Consider the following 21,795-nt stretch of genomic DNA (forward strand, 5'->3'; position numbering starts at 1 on the left):
TTACTTTTGACTTATTGTCTTTGATATGCATAGTAATGAAATTAATAAGTTGCATTAATTATGTTTCTCGTTTGTTTCGGTTAATCACTACTCGATTACCTGTTACCTGCTTGATTGATTGTTTGTTTTGAATTTCGTGTTGTTATGTACCTGATTACACATGCTCATAGGGGTAGTGATATAACCATGTTTCCCATGTTCAGGACCTAGGTTTGATACCTTATTTGATCAGTGTACTTTGATATGATTTGTTTTCTATGGTGCACATCATTATATGTCCATAGATCGGTTTAGTATAATACCATGCTTAGTGTTATGCACCATTCGCATGATAACATGCTGTGTGATAGATTGCTCCATTATTGTCGAGCACATTATCACTTGCGTTTTTCCTACGTGGGTACGTGACGGTATGTGATCACCGTCATTGTTTCAGTTGGCTTCGCCAGTGTTGCCCCTGTAGTGGCACAGAGCTGTGCTGTAGAGATCCCTCCGTCATGGTGACGGGGCTCCGTGCCTCCGCCGCACATAGTTCGTAGTAGGTAACGTATAAGTGTCCACCGCCCACCCTACACACCCGCCATCCATGGTTGTGAGTCTGCAGAGAGAGCGTGGGGGTCCTTTTTATCGTCAACGAAAGCAACCTACCGTGGGTGTCGTAGCACTAAGACATATTTGATTCTTCGTGTGTACTGTCACGGTTTCAGGTCGTCCATCCGTCGATACGTGATTGTTGAATACCTTCTTCTACCTCTTGGTCATTCATTCTTACGTGGACATATCCGCTCGACTCATTCTCTCTCAACGCATGTTTGGCATCGCGGTCTTGCTATTTACCTTTAAGCAGTCAAGACCTTGCATACGAACAGATCAAGACCCAGATTTCCAACATAAGTGTTATTTCAGGTTATTTCTCAGTGCTAGTCGCCTTGCGCCTCACCGCCTTTCACATATATTTTCGTGAGCCTGTCGCTGGTCACATCCCGGTTCGAATCAATTCGTGCACGAATCTAGTCGAAGGTCGAATTTATTCTTAGTTTCATAACGGACTTGTTAGTAGCTCAGATGTTTTCTTATATTCAGTATGGATTCTTATATCGTCTCACTGGATTACGATTGATTTATTCTCATACTCCCCGCGGGCGCAACGACGTACATCTACGATTGTTGCTGATTGGCCAGTGTAACTTTGCTTCTTGGGTGCTTATATTTATATAAACCAACTGCATGATGTTTTATTTATCACTGTATTATTCCACGTGTGGGTGCATAATGGCGATCGATACGTAGAAAAGCTCTCTTGTTCCACCGACGAGTCTGGGAGATCGTAGACCAAATTTTCTGACAGGGACTCCTGCTAAGACAATTTATTCGCATCGGAGCTAGGTTTTACGATCTTGTGCTAGTATTTTTAGATATTCGATAACCTCGATACCTATTGATTGAGCATTGATATTAGCACCGAAGTTCGCGTCACGTTCCATCCCGATACTTGGTTTCCCATGTATGATGAGTTGCTCTGTGTGATACGAGCATTACATTCGGGCAGATGTCGCGGCTGTCATAAGCTATTGCGAAGTATGAAATCATGTTGCTGCCATTTTCAACCGTATATTATTTTTCGTCAACGTTTTCCACCATTCGTTATGTGTTTATTGATTAGGTCTCTGTTTATACTGCACACATTGAGGACCCGATAGGATTGCGAAGGAATTTAAGGCGATGCAACATCTCCATGTGCAATTGTGTACGATGTTATATTGGCACTGTTATATCAGTGGAGTAATATAGATTATAATTTAATATGATCTGGCGATCTCTGCCGCCGCTGCCGGTAGAGCCGTCGAGATGGATCTCTTCCGGATCCTCCTCCTCTCTGCGTCAGTCCGCGAGCCTACCTGTCAGCATCTTTCGACCGTCGTGGCTGTCTTACGGGTGGCAGGCTTTCGCCTCAGGCCAGGCCGACTCCGTATCGTCAATTTTGGTGATCTCTATCTCACTATTTACCGCGATCTCGTGGCACGCAAGTACAAGAGTCGCAGTGCACCGCCTCCAGAGCTCACCTACTGACAGTGTGCCCCTCGGATGTACCATCACGACTGCGTACCGACGCTCATCCCAAGACATGGCACATGCCGTGATAGGATTAGATACACCCCTATTGCCTGCATAGCAGATCATCAGCATTCTGCACACGGCACCGATTGCCCTTCTCTGCTTGGAACGAACAGATACCAGCGGCACTGCTGCACACAAGTGACTCATCTGGAAGAGACAAACCTCGACAGCAAAGGATCCACTAGGCGACATTTTTTTTACGGCACTGCCAGTGCGAGGATTGATATGTTGCGGCGTAGTCGATGAAGAGTTGATTTACACTCTTCCGAGGAGAATGGATCCCGAGTGTGGTCTGCCTTGGATTGAGACTACGAGCTGACTTTCTATACGGCTTGCTCCGAAGCTGGAGAAGGCAGAGCCGGGTCGCTTTTCATTTACGGTACGCGCCGACACCGTGGATTACTCCAAGGTTCCATCACCTGTGAGCGTAACATCACTGGGCCGATTCAAGAGGCTTGAGAGTCGCTTTCCACCCAGCTTATCGATGGCTCGCAGTAGGATTTTCCAGTTTGCGATGCATCAACCCATTTAAGTGATAGCATAATACGTAGTTTTACATCGCCGATTTCATCTGTAGAGCTAGTCACTGGTGACGCTCACGACGCAGTAGCCCATTTAGTAATGATGGACATCTGCAACCAAGACTGGTCGGTCTTGGTATCACATCTACGCTGAGATGTCGGATGAGCCTCATTATCGAGCCCACCACAGAGAGTTTTTCTGACAGAAAGGAAGCAACCCCAGTCGCACATCCCGATGCATCCGCCAGCCCTCGTGCCACACCATGCTAGGAAAGGTGCGCCAGCTTCACGATCGTGGTACTTCGGGTACTCAGAGGCCCGTAAATCGTGTTTCTTCAGATGCTTCCTGGCCTCCACAACAGTAACCTAAACAACCCGCCAACGACATCTCAGGTTTCGGGACAAGGGGTCCGTAGATCACATCACCACCAGATTATTGAGCAGCCGCTTGCTTTTTATCAAGAAACCCGCCTGGCACCGTGAGTCGAGAGTGCCACCGGTTGGCTCAAGACGCTATCCGGCGTCGCCGTGAGGACAAAGACAACAATGTGGTCTTCACGAGGAGGGCTAGATTCTAGCTCACATCATCGCTAGGGATGTTTCACTCCGCAGCAGCAGATTGGCATGCATGATAGGAGTACTCCAAAGGCGCTTCCATAAGACCCCGTAGTTACGCTCCGCAGACCTTATTATCCGACGCAAAGCAGATACTCAGCCCCACCACCGCACGCATCACCACCGCCCTTCCCGCCTTCGCCACATTATCCAAAGACTACCTCGCTGGCAAGCCGCCTGAAATTAAGAAGAAATACCGGCAAATAAGCACACTCCTCCGCCAGAGATCGGACGTTGTTCAGCGATTACCAGTGAGGATGTACAAATGAGCCATTTGACCGCTTTCCGCCAGATGATTTATTATCCATTTTTCCAACGATATATTGATGGATCGATAGTTCGCGATTCTTTTATATCTCATCTTTATGTGGAGATCGGGTAGATTACCCATCGTTAGATACAGATCAATGCAACATCACCTCACCGTCCCGATACTTCTGACGCCACCAGAGGTCGATGTTCGCCTGCTAGACTTTGGCAACATGATACTTACTATATCTTCTAGTATCGAGATGGTCGAGTTTGATATTATTCTCGCATGGATCGTCGCCGTGATATCATGCTACCGCTGATTGCCGATCGAGGGTGGTCACTTGCCTCCTCCGAACCAACCTCGTGGATTTCACCGCATCGAGAGATGACATCCGGCTCTGCGATTCATTTCGGGTCATACGCGTCGCCTGGTTTTGTCACATTCTTGATTAAGATAGACGACAAAGATGCAGTGCAGCCTCCCTCTCGTAGTCCCCGGAGTACCAGATGTATTTCCGCAGGAGTCACGTCGCCTCCCAAGGCAAGTGGAGTTATCGTTAGGGACGATTCCGATCGCACTTGAAAGTCTGAGATACACACAAAAGAGTCGATGAAGGTTCAACTCTAGGAGCTTTTAGACATTGTGATCATTCGCCCTAGTGTTTCTCCATGGGTTCTCCAAAGGTTATTTGTCAAGAAAAAGACGCATCACGAGGTTGATCACGACACCAAAGGATCAACGTGTAAATAAATATCCTTACCACGGATCGAGGATTTGTTTGATCGGCCTGCGAGGTACATCACAGTATTCTAAGATCGAATCACGATCCGGATATCACCGAGAGTCGAGACTCGACGATATATTCGTAGATGCCTGCCGCATCATGCAAGTTTTGGTAATGCCATTTGGCTTACCAATGCTCCGGTATTTGCGGACTTGATGCTTGAGTAGCGTTATCATTTTCATCGATGATATATCGTCTACACTAGACGCGAGGAGGAGCATGCCGTATCTTCGTATAGTTCGAGACCTTAGACGACATCACCAGGTTCGCAGTGTATTCCGTTATCTTCAACGATTTTCAGGGACACCGGGTCTCTAGTCGAGGTATTTCACGATCCTCGAAGATCGGAAGGTTTCAGCACCGTATTCGAGCGCATCCTCCGAGATCGCTGATCGACATTAAAGCGTTTTGTCGGGTTTTTCATCGTATCATGCTACCGTCATAAGCAAAGGCGTGAAATTCTTGGTGGTCCTAGACTTAGAGGATTACGGCTCTAGTTATTTTACCCGGATGATTGCTATGACGGCTCACTCAGGTCTGGTTTGGGCGCTGCTCGGCAAGACAAGAGTAGTCTCATGCTACACTAAGGAGCATGAGAAGAACTACCCAATTCATGACTCGGAGTTAGCCGCCATCATATATGCTTTAAAGATTTGGCCATCATCTCAGACGACATTACATTTGAGATTCTCACCGATCATAAGAGTCTCAAATACATTTTTACCCTGTATGAGCTTAATCCGACTGAGGAGATGGATGGAGTTCCTGAAGGACTACAATTGTACCATTAGCTACCACCCGAGGAAAGCTAATATGCCATATTTTTAGCATAGAAGTCCGGAGGGACTTTGTCACACCCGACTTGACTTCACTGACTGATTCAGAGTTTTTCGAGTTAGACTGAGGAGCAGGATCTACATGTTGGTTGCTACTAAAGCCTAGAGGTTCCATTGTACAAAAACAAAGGTCCGAACCTTTTCCTAGCTACCACTGTGTTCTTTTAAATTAAATTTTGGATCGCCTGCGGAACTTAACACGCTTGATCCAAAACTTAATCTATTTGTTCTTTTAGGTTTTGACTTGGATCTCCCGCGGAACTTAACACGTTCGACCTGTCACCTAAGTTATTAATTCCATTAAATATTAATTTAATCCAATCTCCCCAAGATCGACGCGGCGAGGCCATGCCTTCGATATGGAGCAACCACCACCGACTAGACAAAACCTTTTATGTAAAGCTAATATTTAATTTCCTAAAATAACTTTAGGTTAACCGAAAAGAACAATCAAATCACAAGGAAAAAAACAAAAGAACACTATATCGAAAACAAATTCAAACTCTAGAATCATATGCCTCTTGTATTTAGTATTATTTCCAAAAATAACTAGTATGATGCGGAAGAAAATTACTTTTTTTTACTAGTTATACCTCTTGATCTTCTACCGTATTCCTCTTCTAACCTCGGACGTTGTGTGGGCAACGATCTTTCGAGATGAGAAACCACCAACCACCTTCTTCTCCTCCTAGCTAGGTTCGCCACAAAAGAAAAAGCTTCACCAAGGAAGAAAATCAAAACACTAACCAAGCTCCAAGAGATGCCTCGCCTCTCCTTCTTCTTCTTCTCTCCAAGTAGTCATCCGCCACCACAAGAGCTCCAAGGAAAGAGAAGGTCTGCCACCACAAGAAGAAGAGAGGAAAGGGATGGCCGGCCACACCAAGGAAAAGGAGAGAAAATAATAGGTATCTCATGAAGGCACCCTCACCCCTTCTTTTATATTCCTCGCCTAGGCAAATTAGGAAATTTAATTACAATAAAATTTCCTTAATTCCTCTGATGATTTAATCGAGAAAATAAAATAATATTTCCCCAATCTCTAAATGGCTCATTATAAGAGGAAATAAATTAGACAAGTTTTAATCAACAAATTAAAACTTCCTAATTTATTTTCGGAAATAAAATAAAATTTCTCTTTAAAAATCTCTTCATGGTTGATAAAAGGAAATTTTATAATTTTAATTTTATCAACATGGATAATTTTAAAGAAAATAAAATAATTTAATCTATAAATAAGGAAAGAGATTTAATCTCTTTCTTTAATCTTTGTAAATCTTTTACAAGAGCGATATTTTAATTTTAATTCTCTTTAATAAATTATTTCTTCCACATAATAAAAATTAAAATTAAAATCTCTTTTTTTTAACTGACTGCCTGCACCTTGCACTCTGCCACTCTTCCAGACCTAGCTAAGATCCAATGTTCCTCTAGCTTATTAGTTCCCTACCCTTTAATCGGTGGTATAGTGTGGGTATAAGGTATGAACTCTATAAATAAGAGGCTATGATAGGGAGAGGAAAATTGGTTTTGGTCTCCGATAAAATTACATCCGTTCGCTAACACACATAACTTAATTTTATCAATAATATTCATTCCACTAGAGAATTATTATTCAACTAGACCAATCCCAAATTACACCTTGGGCTTATTAAGTGTTAGTCTCCCGTGTTTAAGATAACAATGTCCACTAATTAAGTTATCACAACTCACTTAATTAATATCTAGCCCAAGGAGTAGTACCACTCAACTTCACGACGGCTGACTAAGTCCACCGCGAGGTTTAACACGACAATTCTTTTCGAGCCCTCTTGGGGACATTCTCAACCTAGTATCTCTAGGACACGCTGCTTCTATAATCAACAACACACTATAAGTGATATCATTTCCAACTTATCTCGCTTATTGATTCATCGAACTAAATCTCACCCATCGAATTAAAGAAATAAATATCAAATATACGTGCTTGTTATTATATTAGGATTAAGAGCACACACTTCCATAATAACCGAGGTCTTTGCTTCTTTATAAAGTCAAAAGATAAAACTCTATGTCCACTCATACTCACTCTAACTTAGTGTAATTATATAGTTAAGATAAACTAATACCTAATTACACTACGACCTTCAAATGGTTTGCCTTTTCCATCTGTGGACTACTGCTTATAATTTATAGGTACCGATAACATGATCACGTGCACCACACACCATGTTATCTACAATATAAATTAATTGAACAACTACATTTATCACAAATAGTCATTTGACCAATGTGATTCTTATTTAGATAAATGTTTATACCAAAAGCTAGGCTTTAGTATACACTCTAACAATCTCCCACTTATACTAAAAGACTAGTCGCCTGTTCGATTCCCATCCTTCAATTGCCCATCACATAAGCTCTTGCCTTAAGGACCTTAGTGAAAAGATCTATAGTCATCACCGCAATCTAGCGCGGCAACAACTTCTCCTCGCTTATACGATTCCTCGATCGTGGTATGCTTCTATTATGTTTATCGCCTTATGGACTTATGGTTTCTTCGAGTCATTGCTCATCAACATTATTACAATGAATTGTAATAATTTTTCGACAAACCAGAAATCATATCTAAGTCTATCTTGAGGTTATTAGTCTTTCAGCCTTTTATGGCTACCCATAGGGCTACATATACTAATGGTGGAGTTCAGAAAACACCTATGCTTATCACTCTTCCATAGTTATGACTTTACCTCCTAAAGTAAACACAAAACCCCGAGGTTGACTTATTATTGTCCCTATCTCGATTGAAGTCAAAATCCATACCCAAGGACTAAATTAATCCGCTAGCTAGCATATAAACTCTAGTGCCTCACTATAAATATGCTTTACACTCACTCACTATCCTCGTCGTGGTTACTTTGATATTCGCTAACTACGCCTGGCAGTTTCAGATCATCATATAGCATACATTAGGCTTCCAACAATGTAGTAGCAAGAAAAGCTGCCTTTTATTTTTTATTCTCTACAGAGACATATCTTTAGATAAAGTTACTCCATCCTAAAAGGTAAGAAACCTTTCTTGAGTTTTGTGCTTAAAACGAGCAAGGATTTTCATGTATGAAGCTTGGGATATAAGTAAATATTTTCTTCACGATCCCTTATTACTTGATCTCAAGAATATATACATTCTCCCAAGTCCTTTATATCGAATTGGACAACCATACCCTTACTTATCGACAACATTTTGATATTGTTTCAACTACCAAAAATGTTATCTAAGTATAAGAAGAAATACCATCACGCTTCCATCACAACTAGATATAAGACTTATCCTTAAATCCATAGATCGGATTACTTTGATAAACCGGATGTTCAGAGACCAAGCATGCTCGTCACCGATTGTTAAGCTTCAAGATGCTCTTAGCCTTTTGCGAATGAACCCTTCCGTTGCTTTATATGGATGTTTTCTTCAAGACTTCCATTAAGGAATGCCGTCTTGACATCCACTTGCCAAATAGATAAAAGAATCTGATAGACTTAAGCATGACTACCAGAAAAAGTTTTTTTCATCTAGCCTCGCTTGAGAGTTTTTCCCGCTCATCCCTCTTTTCCTAATATAGACCTTTTACCCAAAGGCTTTTATACCATTTCGTGGTTCTATAAGCTTCCAGATTTTATTAGAATACATATATTCTAATTTTTATTCATTACTCGCCAAGATGCGCTTTATCTCTAAGTGCCATCGTTCGTCGTTGTCCAGGGATCGAGTCCATAAACTCTCCCAAAACATGAATCTTTTAAGGTGCCTAACAACCCTCCTCCGACACTATCTCGACTACTCTAGTGTATCATTTGTGATACGTGATGCGATTTTCTGGGGTATCTCATCTTGATGCATTGGTACTAGATTGTACTATGTCTTTATTATTTCCTTAAGAACAAATTTTACATTATGGGTTCATTATATAGTCCTTTTCTATCGCTCATGTCATATGCACGATGTTGATGATTTTAAGACTATAAACCTACTTTTGTTTATCTAGGATAACTACAAACAAGTGAACCTCTATCTTATCATTATCTCTCTTTAACATTTGGATTAATCGAATCAATGATCTCTGTCATGCTTCAAATCATTCTATATGAGCAGAGAGTTATGACTTGGAAGGCACTATGTTCACTGCTGTTCGAGTTTATCCTTAAAACAAATTGGTAATTTTACAATAATTCATCATCTATCTAATTATTCCATAAGAGTCCTTTTACTCTTACTACACCACACCGGGGTGTACCAGATTAGTTGGGATTGAAACCTCGACGATAACCTCTAAAATCTCTCAAGAGGTACTCACTACGATCTTCCATAGTGACTTTTACTTTATTCCCGACCTCGACTTTCGAACTAATCAAAGTACTTAGTCTGGCAAATATATTTGTATCTTGAATAGTTGTCTATAAATTAGACAAAATATTCAATACTACCTCTTGTCCGGATAGTCAGGATCACACAAAACAGAATGAACCGATTTCAACATATCTTTGACTCCATACCCCTTGGACTTAAAAACTTCTTGGTTATTTTTCTTCCAAGTAAGACTTGATAAGTTGAAAGATTTCACACCAATGAACCCAAAAGTTCATCACTACATATGAATCCTACTCAAGTATAACCTAGCTTTAGATGCCAAAGATATAATTGATTCATTTCAAGGTTGCTTTCTCTTAAAATTAGAAAACTAATTTCCATTTGTTGCATTGTGGGAGTTTTTGGATTGTCAACCATCATACCGTAATAGATAACTTTCCTATTTTCTTGATAACAACTTTGTTATCAAAATAGACAAAATATCTATAATAGTTTAGAAACCAAATCTAAACTTGGTACGTAAAGATAATTACTTAAAATCCATATTTTATTCTTATCAAAAGATAAACATCTCCCAACCGCAATGTACTACCACTTTACGAGAGGTTTGTGATTTACCTTTCATTTAGTCTGGTTTTCTAACCTCGCATAGATTGCGGACATGATTAATGGCATCTTGTATCTACACTCCGTGTTCCGGTAGATAACACCACTAGACATGTTTCAACTAATGAATTAAATACACCTAAATTGTTCTTAGTTCTAAGAAGATACCTACCTTAATGTCCAAGTCCTATTTCCAATCAATTATAATTGGGACCAATAAGTCTATCCTAAAGTATATCTAGGGATTGACCATCATCCTAAGAATCACAAAATATTTGGTTAAGACCAACTCCTTAAAATCCCCATGAATTTCAGATGTAACGCTAGGACGATACAAATTAGAGGAAATTTTAATTTTATTATCTCGTCAACCTTACTTTATAATGAATAAAATTAATAGTTGGTCTATCTTTAATCAAATATTTGGTCAAGACTTTAAAATAATATTGATTCCTCTAACAATACTATTTAAATTTACCAACACCTAAACAATCAGAATTTTGTGCGTAGGTGTGGACGATAAAATCAACATTTGTAAGAGGAGGGTCTTACCCATTAACTATCTTGTCAACGTAACTTGACAAATAAAATTATCTCAAAAATCTTGTTTTTTTGTGGACGATACAAAATCAATCATTTGTAAGAGGGTTTTAACCCTTTAATTTTATTATCTTGTCAACCTAGTTTATTTAATAGTTGGTTTCATTTCACACAACAATAATAGCAGTGACTCGATGGGAGGATACTATTAGATGTGTCTAAGTATACCATTACTTGACACTAAGTCCATTAATAAGATTATGCCCTTCCGAACACACGCCTAATTAACTTCCTATAATCATCCAAAAAGTGGTCCGTTTCAGTGATCCCAACCGTTAGCGCATATGGAGGAACATGACAAGGCCAACGAGCCTTGTTTGCATCACTTACAAACCGAGAATGGAGACCATGGGATTTACTTAAATCCTCTCCCACTTAGTTATTTATTAATGAGGAATTTTAACTATGCTAGCCTACTAAACTTGTAAACTAACACACAAGACAATATAAAAGCAATAAATAGAAAATCTAATTTTCAACTATTATGGCTTTATCTTTAGATTGTGTTGTCATCCCAAGTCGCCATATTTGGGGCACCGCCATCGTCCAGTGCATCCATCTGCTCTCTTGCTGCGTGTCCCTAGAAGGTTCCACGCTTTGAGATTCGATCCATGACATAAATAGAATTTTACAATTTTGATCCTATATTCCATAAAAGGAATGTACATGTATCTAGATCAAAATAAAATCCTAATAAAACTAAATATAACTGCCGTATTTTATAATACAATCATGCACATATAAATGCCCTTGACATGTCCAATCACACACATAAAACTATAAGCCATAATAGTTGGATCCTGCATCCACAAAGTTAGCACATCCTACTATTATCCTACCTAAATTATGTGTGCATAATTAAACTAATACCAAATACGAGAGGCAAAACCCTAGCTCGATACCAATTGTTGGTTGCTACTCGAAAAGCCTAGAGGTTCCATTGTACAAAATTTTTGTACAAAGGTGTCCGAACCTTTTCCTAGCTACCATGTGTTCTTTAAATTAAATTTTGGATCTGCATGAACTTAACACGTTTGATCAAAACTTAATCTATTTGTTCTTTTAGGTTTTGACTTGGATCTCCTGCGGAACTTAACACGTGACTCAAGTCACCTAAGTTATTAATTCCATTAAATATTAATTCCATAATTGCTGCATGGCGAGGCACATGGCTTCTTGGATATGGGAGCAACCACCACGACTAGACAAAACCTTTTATAGAAAGCTAATATTTAATTTCCTAAAATAACTTTAGGTTAACCGAAAAGAACAATCAAATCACAAGGAAAAAAAAACAAAAGAACACTATATCGAAAACAAATTGAAACTCTAGAATCATATGCCTCTTGTATTTAGTATTATTTCCAAAATAACTAGTATGATGCGGAAAGAAAAATTACTAGTTATACCTTTAAGAAAACCTCTTGATCTTCTACCATATTCCTCTTCTAACCCGGACGTTGTGTGGGCAACGATCTTCCGAGATGAGAAACCACCAACCACCTTCTTCTCCTCCTAGCTAGGTTCGGCCAAAAAGCTTCACCAAGGAAGAAAATCAAAACACTAACCAAGCTCCAAGAGATGCTCCTCTCCTTCTTCTTCTTCTTCTCCAAGTAGTATCCGGCCACCACAAGAGCTCCAAGGGAAGAGAGAGGTTCGGAGAGGATGGCCGGCCACACCAAGGAACCAAAAGGGGAGAGAAAATAATAGAGGTTGTGTCTCGTGAAGGCACCCTCACCCCTTCTTTTATATTCCTTGGCCTAGGCAAATTAGGAAATTTAATTACAATAAAATTTCCTTAATTCCTTGACATGATTTAATTGAGAAAAATAAAATATTTCCCAATTAATCTCTAATGGCCAGCCACATCAAGAGGAAATAAATTAGACAAGTTTTAATCAACAAATTAAAACTTCCTAATTTGTTTCCGGAAATTTTAAAAATAAAATTTCTCTTTAAAAATCTCTTCATGGTTGATAAAAAGGAAATTTCTATAATTTTAATTTTATCAACATGTGGATAATTTTAAAGAGAAAATAAATATCTCACCAATCTACAAATAAGGAAAGAGATTTAATCTCTTTCTTTAATCTTTTGTAGATCTTTTACAAGAGAGATATTTTAATTTTAATTCTCTTTAATAAATTATTTCTTCCATAATAAAAATTAAAATTAAAATCTCTTTTTAATTTAATTGTCCACACTAGCTTGGGTTCAAGCTAGCCTAGGGCCACCAATTTTATACCTAGGCAAGCTTCGGTTCCCAAGCTCTCCCCCTTATCGTGGGTATAGGGTGGGTATAGGTGGGTATAGAACTCTATAAATAAGAGGCTACGATAGGGACCAGAGGAGGAATTGGTTTGGTCTCCGATAAAATTAAGCATCCGTGTTCGCCCCAACTTGATTTTATCGATAATAATTCATTCCACTAGAGAATTATTACTACCGCACCAATCCCAAATTACATTTTGGGCTCCTTCTTATTATGAGTGTGTTAGTCTCCCGTGTTTAAGATAACAATGTCCACTAATTAAGTAAGTTCTGACAACTCACTTAATTAATATCTAGCTCAAGTAGTACCACTCAACTTCATCGTCATGTCGACTAAGTCCACCGCGGGGTTTAACATGACAATTTTTGAGCTCCTCTTGGGACATTCTCAACCTAGTATCTCTAGGACACAGTTTCCTTCTATAATCAACAACACACTATAAGTGATATCATTTCCCAACTTATCGGGCTTATTGATTCATCAACTAAATCTCACCCATCGACAAATTAAAGAAATAAATATCAAATATATGCTTGTTATTATATTAGGATTAAGAGCACACTTCCATAATAACTGAGGTCTTTGTTTCTTTATAAAGTCAGTATAAAAGAAACGACCTCTAATGGTCCTACTCAATACACTCTAAGTGTACTAGTGTAATTATATAGTTAAGATAAACTAATACCTAATTACACTACGACCTTCAAATGGTTTGTTCCTTTCCATCTTGGTCGTGAGCTACTGTTTATAATTTATAAGGTACTGATAACATGATCCTCTGTGTGTGACACCACACACCATGTTATCTACAATATAAATTAATTGAACAACTACATTTATCACAAATGTAGACATTTGACCAATGTGATTCTTATTTCTAGATAAATGTTTATACCAAAAGCTAGGCTTTTAGTATACACTCTAACACTACAGAGCAGGGTATTCTTGTTACTATGGTTGCTCAATCATCGATCAAGACGAAGATCCGAGAGGCACAGGCTGGTGATCAGCATTTGCAGTTCATTAGCAGTCAGATAGTTTCTGGGCAGCAGACCGAGTTTACACGAGACGAGGAGGGTGTTATATACTTCCGAGGCAGATTGTGCGTACCTCAGTCTCATCCGGTCTTACAGGAGCTACTTCAGGAGGCTCGTCGTTCTCAATTTGCTATTCATCCAGGCGGGACCCGTATGTATCGAGACTTGAGGCGTTCCTATTGGTGGAAAGGTATGAAGAAAGACATCGTGGATTTTGTAGCTAGATGTCTTGTTTTTCAGCAGGTGAAGGCTGAGCACCAGAGACCTGCAGGGTTACTTCAGCGGATTCCTATTCCTGAGTGGAAGTGGGATCACATTACCATGGACTTTGTGGTAGGGTTGCCGAGGACACAACAAAGCCATGACGCGATTTGGGTAATCGTTGATCGATTAACCAAATCCGCGCACTTCTTAGCGATCCGGAGGACTGATCCTCTGGATCGATTGGCAGATCTGTATTGTCGGGAGATTATCAGACTACATGGTGTTCCGTTGAGTATCATTTCGGATAGAGATCCACGGTTTACGTCTCATTTCCCGAAGCGTCCAAGTGCCTTGGGCACACGAGCCGCTTCGAGTGCACCTTCCATCCAGACGCGATGGGCGGATGTGAGCGGACCATCTGACTTTAGAGGACCTGAGGTCATATGTTATGGTTGAGGCGCTGGGAGGACCATCCGCCATTAGTAGAGTTTGCCTACAACAACATGCTTCCATTCGGCTATCAGATGGCACCGCTGAGGCTGTATGGTAGACCTGACACCCGTCCTCCGGTTGAGGTTGGAGAGGCCCATTGTTGGGACCTCATAGAGTTCGATGGGATGCAGAGTTGGTCCGCACTTTGACGACGGAGGATGCGCGCAGGACCGTCCAAGGGTTATGTGATCGGAGACGCGAGCACCACTAGAGTTTCTCCGCACCATGTTTCGCAAGTTTCACCCACGAAAGGGGTGAAGAGATTTAGCCTCTGAGGTAAGCTAGCACGGTACATTGGTCCTTCGAGATCTTGGAAAGGATCGGAGCGGTAGCTACCGACGGGCACTACCACCGTCCCCTATCGCGCTCACGATGTATTCCACGTATCTTCGCCTGAGATACGACTACGCATGTGTTGGCGATATTCCACCCCTCATTACTTAGGAGGTTAAAGATTCCGGGAAAAGAGCGTCGCTGGAACAAGACTATCCAATTGGTTAAAGTAGGATGGCAAGATCATTCGGACGAGGAGGCTACTTGGGAGCTCGAGGATACTATCCAAGCTCGATATCCCAATCTTTTACTTGAGGTATGTGATTTATTTATCGCTCAGATTTATACTCTATATCTGTTGTTAGTACTTGCGATGGTAGATAACGAAATTTGGGGACCAAATTTTATTTTAGTGGGGAGAATGTAAAATAAAGAAATAATCTTTATAAGATTTTTTGAATTTTTGAAATTTTTTTAGAATTTTACGGAGTCCGTATGACTTATTTTGAAGGGATACTGTTTAGGCTACCCTGTTTTAATGAGGAAAAGTTTTATTTCCTTTTCCTTTTCTTTTCTTTTTTTCTTTTCTCTTATTTCTTTCCCAGCTGCTCTTCTTCTTTCCCTCCGAGTCGACGCCTTGTCAGGAGCCCTAACCGCCACTCGTTCCTCCTCCTCTCCCACGCGTGAATAAGCCTCGGACCAAGGGAAGTCGGCACTTTCCCTCTCCCAGCCAAGTGACCTCCTTGTGGCCCTAGCTGGGCAAGTGCGCCACGCCTTTCTCTCCTTCTCCCGCCGAATTTCTTCCACCACCGAACGGAGTTTCTCTCACTCCGCCCGAACTTAGCGTGCCCTAGATCCACCCCAGCTCACACGAGGCCGACATCGCCGCTCCTCCCGAGCACACCGGACGCCACCACGCTTTCTCTTCTCCTCCCGCCTCAGCCAAGCCATGGCCACCATCCGATCCATCCTCTGCCCTAGACTCACTCAACACCGTCGCCGACCCATCTCCTCTCCTCTTACCGCCGGCCACCGCCCCGAGCAGTGACGATCAAGTTAACAACTTCTCAACCCTAGTGTCGATCCATAATTTCTCTGCCCTAGCCAAATCTTGAAGGTAAGGGCCATACCTAGCTTCGGAAATTTGGGTTGTGGCAAGGTCTCAGTTCATGTTCTTCCTGATCTTGTAGTCCAGGCAGTGAGGGAGTGTTCTACAGCCACTTACTGTTGTTCCAGCAGCCGACAGCGATATCGGCTGCAAATCTTGATCTAGCAGTAACAAGACGATCTCCAGTGGTGCTATCGACAGAAGCTTTAGAGCAGTGAGGTAAGGAGTAGAGAATGGTATCCTTGTGGTAGATTATGTCTTGATTAGGGTTAGTTAATTGTGTTGTGTTGATTAGTTGGATTTGTTTTAGGTAGATTGAGATTTATGGTCTAGGGGTTTTCCCTAAAATTGTTCTTAAAGATTTTTGTTTGGCTATTCGTTTAATTTGTAGCTAAATAAAAAATGTATGTTTGGTATTACAGGACTTTGACGCGAGACGTATATCTCGGAGTCGGAATTGGACCTTTCTTTTGTCGGAGGCGGGTACTTTTGACTTATTGTCTTTGATATGCATAGTAATGAAATTAACAAGTTGCATTAATTATGTTCCTCATTTGTTTCGGTTAATCACTACCCGATTACCTGTTACCTGCTTGATTGATTGTTTGTTTTGCATTTCGTGTTGTTATGTACCTGATTACACATGCTCATAGGAGTAGTGATATAACCATGTTTCCCATGTTCAGGACCTAGGTTTGATACCTTATTTGATCAGTGTACTTTGATATGATTTGTTTTCTATGGTGCACATCATTATATGTCCATAGATCGGTTTAGTATAATATCATGCTTAGTGTCATGCACCATTTGCATGATAGCATGATGTGTGATAGATTGCTCCATTATCGAGCTCGACATTACCGTTCATCGCGCTCCTGTTGTGCTCAGTTGTAGCGTGTTCATGGTGGTGCAGAGTGTACGGCTTGCTTCTCGTTGCTCCGGTTGGTCCGCTGGTAGGGTAGTGTGACGTGCATGCACGTTAGAGATCCCTCCCGTCATAGTGGGAGAGATGAGAGCATCGCCTCCCCATTTATGATTTGGGGTAGGAGTATGTGTATCTCGACAATCCCGGCCCGTGCCACCATCGAGTAGTTGGTACGTCACACCCACTCGGTCCCACTTTTGGTTGTGAGTCGGCTGACTGGTGTCGGGGTGACCATGACGCTTCATATGCATGATGCATTTATTGCTTGTGTTTGTGTTTGCTGCATTTATATGCTGCATATTGTTTGGATACCTATGTTTGACATGCATATAGGTCTTCTATACCTTTCGGACTGTTTGTCCTTATACCCAAGTCTTGGTTAGTACAGTTTCTCTTCTGTTTACTTCGGTTTGCATTTACCTTTATTTTTATCAGAAGACTGTGCACATGATTAGTGCTAGGTGTTATTTCCTTACTTTGCATATCAGTTGTACCTGCTGAGTGTTGGACTCACCCCGCCTCCATTGTTGTTATATTTTCAGGTTGAGCCTGTCCGGAGCAGTTCCAGTCGCTAGTCCCCATCTGCACGTAGTGCTAGTCCTTTGCGGGTCTTGAGTTGTTATTTATTCTTAGTTTCTCTATCAGACTTTGTTTTTAGTCTTGTATTGTTTTACTTATGATATTGTATGGATTCTTATCGTTTGATGGATTTTTGGTATGATTTGGATTTATTCTACTATATGCCTGCTTAGACGGCAGAAGAGGTGAGTTCATCGGATTTGAGCTTTACGAGTGTAGTTGAGTAGGGTTGATTTTGAGTCATGGTATTACTGCTTTGGTTTGCTTATATTTATATAAACTGCGTGGTGATGTTTTATTTACCTGTTATTATTCCAGCCGCATGTGGCTGAGGTATATGAGGATGTAGAAAAGTTTCAGATTGTCCATCGTACAGGGGAGATGCTGCCGAAATTTTCTCAGATAGGGACTCCTCCGGAGCGTGACAATAACATCCGGTTGCGACATGCAATCCGTCGCCACTATAAAGCAGCAATCAAATTTGTAAAAGATTAAATCAATTGCATAAAGGTCACAAAGCTGCAGAGAAGTGCAAATTATAGTCACCGGAATAGTTCCATCTCAGAATATAGGCAATAATATTATTTGGGTGACAGAAAATCTAAACTACTTGAAACCAAGAATTTACCTTCGGTCTTAAATGCTCATGGGCCCGAAAAGTTGTAACGGGACCAGATTCCATGTTCATGGCCCACAACTGTTGAACAAACAACAAAAACACATGAGAAACAAGTACAATGGGACTTCATTTTTTTTATCGGCATGTCAAGGATTCAATTCTTTACATGTGCATTTTTCTATAAGTTGTTATCACTAATGAGTTAATTCATTTGATTTCCTATTAAATAGTGGCATTTGCGTTTTCACAAAGATATATTACATAGATTGTAAAATAATGTTTTCTTGTATTATCATTATTTTGACTTACACGAACATTAAATAGTGGCATTTGATTTCTTGCGTTTTCAAAATGCCAGCGCCGACGAACATAAAATCCCCAAGAAGCCCTAATCTCACCTAACGCCACCATACCTTCCTGGGACCTGAAAAACGTGAGAAAATTTCATTCCAGCGATGGCGGAAGGAACCAGTTCGCCGTGGTCCCTGTTGGACGTGTGCAGTTACAGCACACGTTGCCAAGTGAATGACACACGTTGACAAGGGCAAGAGGTGTTCACTCTTCTCCCTGTAAAGTCCAAGCAAATCAAAACGTTGGGCTGATTTTGTATCATTGGAGGAGGATCATTCACGGAAGCAAAGGGATTTCGTTTATGAATTTGTGAAGAGCTTTTCGTTCGTAATCGCTCTTCCGACAACATGAACAAAGAACACAAGATCATCGGAAAACTTTCTTCTCCGAGAGGATCGGTCCTAGATTTTGAAGGGTCCGGTACAAAAAAAAAAAAAAAAAGCCATAATTGAGTTTTTTAAAATTCAGATAAAAAATAATAAAATGGATACTATATAATAATTCTTCAACAGAGCACATAAACTAAAATTCATAATAATGAAAACATTATATTCAATGTTGCTAATACTCGGTATTAGGAAATGAAAAAGAACTATTACAATTAACTATGAAAAATTGATCTTCCTGTAATTTTATCTGTAAAGTCATCGATCAATTTTTCATAATTGAGTTTTTCTAAAATCTCACTCTCAATCGAAATCATAGCTAATGCATTCAATCTTGTTTGGGTCATGGTTGATTTCAAATAAGATTTCAACAACTTCAATTTAGAAAAATTTCTTTCTGTAGATGCGATAGTCACCGGAATAGTTAATATATCCTGTATGCAATGAATGAATTCGGGAAATAATTCATTCTTTGCAAAAAAATTAGTATTTCACTTGCTGTTTTTGTTTCTTTTGGTAGAATATGTTGTATGATTTTCAGTTCTTGATATAAGTCATCTCCATCCAAATCTGAAACATCTTGTCTTGTACCATTTTTTCTTTGTAGTTTCCTTTCAAGATTCTTGCAACGAGCTTTCAAGTCCTCATCAATCAATGAACTCAACTTTTCAACTATGAAAAGAAATCCAAAAATATTTTCATATTCCTCATATTGCTCAAACCTTTTCTTCAATGACCCAATTGTTTGATCTACTATGAATAAGAAATAATGAACTTTAAAAACTTCCTCGACAGATTCTTGAGGTAGTTTTGAAGACTCACATGTAACCTCATCAAAATGTCTTTTTCTATATATTTGTCTTTTTTTCAGGAAAAACAAGATCAATCTCCATTGTTGAAGCAAGTTCTTTTGTTGTATTGATAGCTTGTCCAAATCCAGATTCTCTCTACTCTTCAAAAGAAGCAATTAACTCCTTAATCTTGGTCATAGCAACGTCAATAAGCATGTTTTCATATCGTAAGCTTTTGCTAACAATATTAACTTTACCCAATATATCATACCAAATAATTATACCCACTAAAAATTTAAAATTTCCGAGTTCAAATGTTGCTAAAGACTTAGTATCACTTCTTATTTTAGAGTCAGTGTCGTTTTCTTCTGCAACTTGAAGTAAAGCTTCTCTGATTTATTGAGCTTGAAGTACCACTGCTTTTACACTTTCAGTACGACTTTCCCATCGAGTGATTGACAATAGCTTGAGAGTTAAACCTTTTACTTTTACATGATCTATCAAAATCTTCCACCTCTTTTTAGAATGAGAAAATATTGTATAAATTCGTTGTACTACTCCAAAAAAATCTTTCGCTTTTCCACAGGAATTTGCAATATCACAAAGTGTTAAATTCAAACAATGACAACCACATGGAGTATATAATGCTCTAGGATTTATATCCAACAATTTTTTTTGTGCGCCTTGGTGCTTCCCTTTCATATTTGCCCCATTATCATATCCCTGCCCTCTCACATTATCAATATCAAGATTAAAACTTTTCAACATATTTTGCAATTCTTCAAACAACCCTTGTCCTGTTGTATCATCCACTTTTAAAATTCTCAAAAAGTATTCTTCTACTTTCATTGGGCTTATAGAAACATCAACACATCTTATAACCAAAGTCATTTGCTCTTAGTTACTAACATCAGGAGTGCAATCAAGTATTACAGAAAAGAACTTAGCTTTTTTAATGTTTTCAAGAATAGAACTCTTTATTTGAGAAGCTAACAAGCATATCAATTCATTCTGAATTTTGTGGCTAAGATAATGATGATGTGTATTTCTTTCAATATGCTCCTTCATCACTGAGTCCCACTCAGCAATCATCTCAACAGCAGCCATAAAATTTCCATTGTTATCATCATAAAGTTTCTCATTACTACCACGAAATGCTATATTTTGTTTAGCCAAAAATTTCACAAGTGAAATTAATCGGTGTAATACCTTCCTCCAATGCTCTTTTGCCTTCATGATTTGAACTTGAATAGCATGATCAATTGTTGTACCCTTCATTAACCTGATACACAACTCAGACCAACTAGCATAATAATTGATATGCTCAATATTTGTCTCATATTCCTTAAGTCTGCTACTAAGATGTCCCCAATCGCAGTATCCCTCATTTGCTAGTTGACTTGATTGAGGCCCCCTTTTGAACAACTTGCAACAAAAATAAAATGCTTTATCAAGTGCTTTTGAATAGACCAACCAATCTCTATGGTGTTTTTGACCATTTGGCAAAATACGAGTATAGAAATCTGAAGAGAATCATCTATTTGATCTGTCTTTGGGACCTTTCCCTGTTAATACATTTCTTATAGGACCCTTTTCCACTAATTGATCCTTCCACTTGGGATCTAAATTCTCCCAATTTTTAGGATCAAAAATGTCAAGTCGAATTGATGAACTTGGTTCTTCATTCACTTCATTAATAGCATCATCATCACTTTTAGAATAATTATTTTTAAAGTCTAAGTCATCACCACTTTCATTGCCTTCAATCTCATTCACATCTCCCTCTATATCATTTTCAATGGCTAAGCCTTCATCTAATTCATTACTATTGTTTTCTTGTTTTTCTTCATTAACCAAATCTTCAAGTGATGAATTTTTCGATTCTTTGACAACAAATCTGTCGATTGCCCCTCTTTGAGTCTCAATAAATTCTTCAACTTTTTTTCTTTTTTTCCGCTTATCATGTCCTGATAGATACTTCATAGTATCAGACATTCTAATTTTCTACAAAAAAAAAAAATCAAACTCTCAAACAACCACTTATTATAGATATTAGACAAGCATTTATTATAAAATGTTCATT

The 21,795-nt window shown here is 39.5% G+C and overlaps 1 protein-coding gene across 1 annotated transcript; it reads right to left on the reverse strand.

Annotated features, from left to right (window-relative positions):
• Positions 1-17,963: 17,963 nt before the first annotated feature.
• On the reverse strand, positions 17,964-21,695 carry LOC122031461. The gene is made up of 4 exons (XM_042590576.1): positions 21,272-21,695; positions 20,622-20,869; positions 18,194-18,262; positions 17,964-18,026 (listed from the first exon to the last, which is right to left on the reverse strand). The coding sequence occupies exons 1-4, from the start codon at positions 21,693-21,695 to the stop codon at positions 17,964-17,966; spliced, it is 804 nt and encodes a 267-aa protein (XP_042446510.1).
• Positions 21,696-21,795: the final 100 nt, after the last annotated feature.

This window comes from Zingiber officinale, chromosome 11A (genome assembly GCF_018446385.1).
Source record: "Zingiber officinale cultivar Zhangliang chromosome 11A, Zo_v1.1, whole genome shotgun sequence".
NCBI classification, from domain to species: domain Eukaryota; kingdom Viridiplantae; phylum Streptophyta; class Magnoliopsida; order Zingiberales; family Zingiberaceae; genus Zingiber; species Zingiber officinale.